Here is an 8,006-nt window from a genome sequence, read left to right on the forward strand (position 1 = left end):
CTTTGATCAGTAGTAAGGGATTATGGGGTCCCATTTCTGCGGGTGTCATTTGTGCACCGTTCAATAAAGGAGATATTGGGGTGTCTTTTCAACTCTGATCGGGGGAGGGATGTGGATAGCTGGGTGTAATTTCTTCCCCTGTCAGTAAAGGAGATATTGAGGTGTAATTTATTCTCTGATCAATGAAGGGGGGATAATGGGGTGTCCTTTCTGTTTTAGTCAGTAGAGGAGACTGGTGTACTTTCTTCTCTGGTCCATTCAGTTTAGGGAGGTTAATGTGGTGTCCTTTCTACTCCATTCAGATAGTGGGGAGTGTCCTTTTCTCTTCCATTGAGTTAAGGGTGCATATCCTTTCTACTCAAGTGAGTAGAGGGGAGATAGTGGGGTGTACCCCCCCGGGCAGTAGAGAGGGATAGTAGCATGTCCTTGCTCCTCTGGTCAATGGAGGGGCTCGGTTGGAGTGTAGTTGGAAGGTGATATCTTTTGTCCCCTGGTCAGTGGGTTGGGGGGAGTCTTATCCATAGTTGGCAAATGTTCTTTCTGTCTCTCGTGTTGAGTTTAGCTTTAGTGTTTCCTGCTTTATGACTTAGACTTTAAAGCAATGATGGGGGATGTGATGAGACAAGCGTGCCGTTTGAATCCTCATGCCAGCTTTCGTATGGCGGCTGAATGGCTTCAGTTCCAGCTCTCTGCTCCGCTGGACCCAGGACCAAATAGCTGTAAGTAGTGAACACAGGAGGTGCGGTGTGCTTTGTCACTCACCAGCGTATGTGTGTTGCTCGTATCACTTCCTCTGGTGCCCTCTGTGGATCTGATGTATTGTGACCACTTACACTCTCCATTTCTCTTTTGTATTGCAGCCAAGGCTGGAGAAGGACTCTGCACCCTCTTGTCACCCTCATTCATTCAGTGGGATGCCATGACGTTTTTCTGCGAGTGTGTCATCAATCAGATCCTGCGAGTGCTCCCCAAAGAGGTGAGATGGTTGTCAGGTTCTTGTACTCACCACGCAAACAATGGAGTGTGGCGCACATACCTGCTCAGGGTGTTACCCATGGTGTGTCAGTTTATGGCTTTGTTGCCGCCATTTGGGTTAAGTGTGTGTTTTTTAACCTTTTACTGAATACTTTAAAAAATAATACATATGTATTTATTACAGTATTTTATATAGTGCCGACAATTTACACAGCGCTTTACATACTATACAAGATATGTGCCATCGCACTGCTGATCGGAAACAAACCCAGAGACCGGGTGGGTGCCGAAGTGACTGCAGATGCCTCTGCAAATAAAATGAATTCAATAGTCACTTGCACTACAATTTCATGCAAAGTCAATCCCTTTATTGACTATAATGGTGTCACATTTGTAGCCAGAGGAAATCCACGCATGCACAGGGAGAACACGCAAACTTCTTGAAGATAGTGTCCTGACCGGGACCCCCAGTGCTGCCTTGCTTAAATTGGCCTGTATGTGTGTGCGCGATAAGGACCTTTGTTTGCTCCTTGAGGACAGGGACTGATGTGTGATATACCCTGTGCTTTTTTAAATTTTTGTCTTGAGCACAGCAAAGGTAATCGGAATCTGAAATTTACATGAGTATCGGATCCAGCCGTTTGCTGGCTGCCCCTCGTTCCTTGACACCATGGCTCCCTGCAAAGAGCTGAGGTTAACACCCTGACATGCTTGCAGATATCTGTAATAAAAGTACCGTCCTCATGTGATCCTGATAGCTTCAGAGGGAACCCAAAACTACAAAACTGTCACGCCAGCGTGATAACAAAACATTCATTACAGCTAAATGCAAGCATGTCCACTCGCAGCCGCAGCGCAAGTTTTTGAAGGAAGCAGCGGCCTCTTTTCCACACAAGTCATCAGTTCCTACTCTTCTGGTAGTCTACTTTTAGCAAATGAAGCTCCGGGGGGCCTGGGGTGTGCGATATTAGCTGCTACTCCCTGCAGAGTCTTGCGCTGATACAAAAGTGTGTTATTTTTTACAGTATTCAAAACTTCTCTTCTCCCTTTACCCGAGTGAGATTTATATAATCACAGCGGTATATTTTGCCAATACGGTAGTACTCCGATGCTGAGAATTCCACGGACTGGAACGAACGAGCGTGTGGCACCTATCTACAATGATTCAGTTGAGTGACAGACGGCTGTCCGAGTCTAAATCTACCGAGCCGTCTACAGATCTCTTCATCCTGTGGGCCTGACCTAAGGAGGCCTCATGGTGTTATAGGGGGTGCAGCTGGGCATGCAGGGATTCTGGGGGTGCAAGTACCAGTAAAGCTGAAGGTCTGAGTTTCTGTTGGTTTTATATCCTCTGTTAAATCTTTCCTCCCAGGACCTGCCCGTCTCTCAAGGTGTGGAACTTCTCCAAGCTGTGCTCAACTATCAGATCGAGGACCCCCTGATCCTGTCCTGCCTCCTCACCAACCTCTCTGTGCTCTTCCCCTTCGTGCGCTATACGAATGGCTTCATGCCTCGCGTCCTGACCAAGGTGAGCGAATTCTGGTCACACGATTCTCCCGACCAGTCCTAAGCTGCCATGATCATCTTTCCCGGGCCCAGGCTAATTTCCACACTGTTGCCTTCCTTCCAAAAGTGCTGTAGTTGCCTGGCTGCAGCATCCAGGAACAAGCGTGCCGCAGATAAAAGCCGGGATAAAGTCCTAGTTCCTTATGTATAGGAATTATTATTCAGGCTCGGGAGGTATTGAAGCTGTTGTATCGGTACGACAGTCAGGCAAGTAGCATTTTCTGAAGGCAATATCAGCAGTCTACATGTTTTTCCTATGTTAGGTTTCTTTTAACCCCTTTGTTACTGACGACGTACAGTGTACGCCGCCTGCATCGGGGCTGTTTAAACAGACTCCCAGGGGCTTTTGCCACTGGGAGTCTGTTTAAACTTGTAAAGCCGACTGTCGGCTTTACATTAGAAGTGATTCTGGCGACTCAGCTGTCACCAGATCGCTTCTACAGTCCCATGAAGGGGCCGCCAGACACCCCCTGCCTTCCCGAGCTCCGTTGCCCCTCCTACGGCCCGGGACCAGCTTCTTTGGTGTCGGCAGGGAGCTGGGGAGGAGATGGACGAACCTCCCCTCCCCGTTCTATGGGACCGGGAGCGATGCAGATTGCATTACTTCCGGTCCCTGGGCTGTCAGTTCTGGGCTCCGGAAGCCCAGCTATAAGCTATTGAAGTGCGATCTGCACCCTAATAGCTTATTTGGAGTGTAAATGTGACACTAGGGGTCTTTTGGACCCCCCGCATCACCTTAAAGAGTACCTGTCACCACCATCTGCTATCACATGGGGGGCTTGTGAGCCCCCCTATGTGATGCCAATTGTAGTTAAAAAAAAAGAAACAGTTTTTATAATTAACATTAAATAAAATAAATCTAAAATATATGTAAAATTTGTTTTAAAGTCCCCCGCGAGCACGCGCGTAGGCGTCGGGTGCGCCTACGTATGAAAATGACGAACGCGCTACACATGTTGGATATCGCCGCGCACGCCGGAGTGAGAGCAATAATTCTATGGCCAGTATTTTTGGGTATCTCTAAACTGATGACCTGTGGGGACTTTTAAAGCGTTGTCTATGGACTTTTTGGGGTACTGATCGTTTACCCTCTTTCACTAAAAAAAATCACCACCTCATGCAGCTCTGATATGAAATCATCTCCCATTCATTAGTTAAAAAATGTTTCTTTTACTTACAATTATTTTATTTTTTTTCCACTTCCTGGTCCTCTTGGGCATTAGTGATGCAACCTGTGCAGATCATTGCTGGGAAATCTCATCTATAATCTCACGAGATCTCAGGGAAAGACATTTTTCCTCCCCTGAGATGATGTACGTGGTCACATGTCCTAGTCACGTGCCTGAGTTCCAGGAAGTAAAGGGAGATCTAGTAGGTTGCCCTTAGTTAAAATGGTCACTGCCAGAAGCCTGGGAAAGAAAAGAGAACCAAGGTCTGCAAAGAATGCAAAGCCGGCAATTATCTAGAAGTATGTGTGTGTAGATTGTCATCACTAAACATTTCTAAAGGTGTCTTTGTTGTCATCTCTACGATAAGGGTGAAGTTCCTTTTTATTGGGAGGATTTCTGATTCTTATTAACCCCGTCCTCTTCTATGTTCACAGCTATTCTCCGCCGTCACCTTTGAGCTGAATCATAAGGTAATGACCATGTCAAATTTTGATTTATATCGCTCTCTGTAGCTCTGAGTCGGTATTATAACAGTTAGTATTTTTCTTGTGTTCGGATGCTTTACCCAATCTGCTCATAGTGCTGATGGAGATGAACGGGTCCTTCTTAACGGGGGGGTTGGGGCGACAGTGGACCCCCTTATTAAAACTCACACTTCACCAGAATCATTGAGGCTCCTTTCTGCATTGCCGGATCGCAATATTATCATTGTTATCAATGATTTAAGGTTCCTCTTTCCTGACATGAATCAAATACACTGCTGCTTCTGAGCTTCTTCATGTGACTCCAAGCCTAGGCAAAGATCTTATGATCTCCGGCTACCCAGAGCATTGTGGGCGTTTCAGCTCATTAGAAACTGCAAAAACACTGCACCTTCTGATCTCCCTCATGTGACTTAAAGCCTAGGAAATGATCTCCTGGTCTCAGGCTACACAGAGCATTATTGGAGCTTCAGCTTATTAGAAACTGCAAAAACACGTCTGCTCCCGATCTCCCTGTTGTTACATAAAGCGTAGGCAAAGATCTCATGAGGTTGCTCCTGATCTCCCCGGTGTTACTGCTCATGGCGTTACCATGAGACAAAGATCTTATGATCTCAAGCTACACAGAGCATCATTGGGGTCTCAGCTCATTAGAAACTGCGAAAACCCAGCTGCTTCTGATCTCCCTGCTGTTACCAAAAGCATAGGCCATGGGTGGGCAAACTCCAGCCCTCCCAGCTGTGGTGAATCTACAAATCCCATTATGCAGCTGTCTCTGGGAGTATGGAGTGTGTGTGAGATTGTGTATGTATGTCATTGTTTTTGAGGGCCTGTTCACACTAGTACAGTGCATTAATCACATAGTACCGTGAGATTATTGCACTGTACCAACACACCTCCCACACCAGAATGCATGGTAGTTGCTACCATGCAATCTGGTGTGAGAGATGTGTTGCATTGCCTTTTCAATTGAATAGTACCCCAAATGCACCTCCCACCCACAGTCCGTACGCCCACACTGGAACGTGCAGTATCCTAATGCCGTGCGTTCCATTGCAGTGCAACTTGGGTCGTGAGTTAAAGACCAAGGACAAATGTGTGTCCTGAGGTTACACAGGTTGAGAACCCTTGCTCTACACCCTTTTGTATTTACATGTGTACAGTGATCACATATTTGTCTCATCTCTGTAATATTCCCACGTAGCCATTCAGGACTGTTCTTCTCTCTCAGGGTCCCCGAACCCGCCCGGTGAAGGCCGTCCGCCGCCATGCCTGCTCTTCTATTATCAAGATTTGCCGTGATTCTCCAGATCTGGTTCTGGTAAGTCGGAGTGGTCCATGTGGACATGGGAGTGGGCGAGGGTTGGCACAGCTTTGTAATGGGCACATTGTGACCTGGCTATGTACCTGTATTATGGCTTATCACATGATGAAACCATATAGTTCTGGTATGTCTGTGTGGTCTATCCCAGCATTTCCCAACCTTTTTTTTTTTTTTTTATGTTTTCTATCCCAGCATTTCCCAACCTTTTTTTTTTTTTTTTTTTTTTGTATTCATGGCACCTTTTAATGTATGCAAAGTTTTGAGGCACCCCAGTAAAAAATGTAAAACTGCAAAAAAAATGACATGGTTGTTGTAATCAATACTAAAGCCTTATCCTGGACAATGGTCTGGTATGGATTTTAAAGGGGGACCCCATGCAAGAAACCAAAACAAAGGTAACGTGGAGTTTCCCCTTCATGTCAGAGACCTCCCTATACTTTAGTAGCCCCATTCACATCGGTGTCCCCCCATTTAGCAAAAATTTTGAAGGCCCCCCAAGCTGCCCTGGCACCCTGTTTGAATAAAGGTGGTCTATGCAGACTGACTATGGGGGAGGGGGTTGGCAAAGCTTTGTAATGGGCACATGTATTGTGGTTTATCACATGACCCAACATATAGTAGCCCGTTTCTGGACCGGCACGCTGCAGGCCTATGACATGTTCTGCTAACCTTCCAAATCATCATCCCTTCAGCCTCACTTCAACCTCCTGAGCACCCAAGCCATGCTCCTATTTATGAACGAGCATCTCAGTCAGATGGAGAAATATTCCATGCTGGAAGTCCAGGTGATGATAAGCAACCACTTCAACAATTATGAGAAGCAGCAAGAGTTCCTGGCGCAGCTGCTGAGTCCGGCCACCTCCGTCTGGTCATCCCCGGAAACACAAAGGTGAGAGAGGGCTCCATGTACAGAGATCATATTCTGTATAATATATGGTTGAAGGTCCTGACGATTCATTGAAATTCTGTCCTCACAGAGCCATATCCTCCCCAGATGAATTAATTTCTTATGTTGGAGCTAAAATCCTGAAAGGACTAGAGGAAGAGGAGGGACCTTGCCAGACCAACCGCTCTCAGGTGAGTGCCTGCCGTCCGCTATGACCCACTGGCAGGTTAATGCCCATTGTCCGCTATGACCCGCTGCCAGAATAATGCCCACTATCCGCTATGACCCGCTGCCAGGCTAGCATCCGCTGTCCAGTATGGCCCACTGCTAGGTGAATGTCCTATGTGACCCAGGGTCTGCTTTGACCCAAAACACTCACTTTTTTTTTTTAGGGCTGCGAAAATTAACGATTAATTCCTCGATTTAATAGTTAATTTTTTTGATCGATTAAACTTTTTTTGATCGGTACTCACCGCTCCGCCGGCTACCGGGAGTTCCGTCAGAGATCCGGTGACGTCACGGACATCGAGGTCACCGGACTCATCCCCCCTTCCCCAAGTGGCTCCGTCGGCTAACGAAGGGAAGGGGGGAGGAGTCCGGTGACGTCGATGTCCGTGACGTCACCAGACTCCCCCCCCCACCTCTTCCTTTCGTTAGCCGACGGAGCCACTTGGGCCGGTAAGTTTGCAATGCCCACACTACTTCCATCACATATAATAGTCCCCGGCTAACTGCTCGATGTTAACCAACATACTGGGCATTCTGGAGGACATCATTAACCAAATAGGCTCATGATGCTGCCTGTATCTACTCCCAAAATAGAAAACAGAACAGAGAAGCGCTACTGCTCTTTAGGTATACATATAATTTCACATGTATGGGTATTTATGCATGGCAACATTGGCATAAGGCTAGATAGGCACTGGAAAGATTTGAATGGTTAAAAAATGGGTGAAATGACTCACTGTTGTATGAGATGAATAGATGCCTCCAATGGTAACCGATGAGGAGTGGTGTTTCCCTGCAGAGACGGGCGCCTATCAGGAAGCCCGGGTCATAGGTAAAAAAAGAGGTTATGAACTGTGTGTAATCCCGGTGCCAAAGGATGTCTCTGTAAAGAGTCACAAGCGGGCTGTTGTATGTACACCTTTTTTACGTTATTTTACTTAATGTTGGTTTTGACCTGTTTTCCTTTGCACTGTTTTTTTTTGTTTGCTTGAAAATTGTTTAATAAAAACTATCTGATTTAAAAAAGAGTCACAAGCGGAGTTTTAAGGTCTCGGCTGGCCAGGCTGAGGCGAGGAGACCGCTCGGCTGCGGTCAGACTTGCTGTGTCTCACTGCCAGTGAACAGTGCGATAGATACGCAGGGTGACGTCAGTGGAGGGCTGGGCAGGAGCTGTCCAATGGCTGATTGTATGTAGTGTATACCACATTTACCACTGACTAATGCAGAGTTGCAATGCAAGCAGATCAGCTAAAAGTAGTTGGATCTGTATGTGCGTTATAATTGAAATTAGTCGATTAATCGCTTAATACAAAAATTCGATTAATCGAACACGAAAATTTTAATCATTACCAGCCCAACTTTTTTTTTTTTTTTTT

At 46.4% G+C, this 8,006-nt stretch overlaps 1 protein-coding gene across 1 annotated transcript in view; it reads left to right on the forward strand.

Moving 5' to 3' along the window:
- The window catches only part of XPO5 (exportin 5), a 31,610-nt gene that overhangs the window by 10,325 nt on the left and 13,279 nt on the right, over positions 1 to 8,006 (forward strand). Inside the window, exons 13-19 of the mRNA XM_018555728.1 lie at positions 591 to 719; positions 861 to 976; positions 2,348 to 2,503; positions 4,145 to 4,180; positions 5,424 to 5,513; positions 6,209 to 6,405; positions 6,494 to 6,593. Of these exons, the coding sequence (XP_018411230.1) occupies positions 591 to 719; positions 861 to 976; positions 2,348 to 2,503; positions 4,145 to 4,180; positions 5,424 to 5,513; positions 6,209 to 6,405; positions 6,494 to 6,593 (824 nt within the window). The remainder of the gene's footprint in view (positions 1 to 590; positions 720 to 860; positions 977 to 2,347; positions 2,504 to 4,144; positions 4,181 to 5,423; positions 5,514 to 6,208; positions 6,406 to 6,493; positions 6,594 to 8,006) is intronic.

Source organism: Nanorana parkeri, unplaced genomic scaffold (assembly GCF_000935625.1).
Source record: "Nanorana parkeri isolate BGI_ZX_2015 unplaced genomic scaffold, ASM93562v1 scaffold210, whole genome shotgun sequence".
Classification (NCBI taxonomy): Eukaryota; Metazoa; Chordata; class Amphibia; order Anura; family Dicroglossidae; genus Nanorana; species Nanorana parkeri.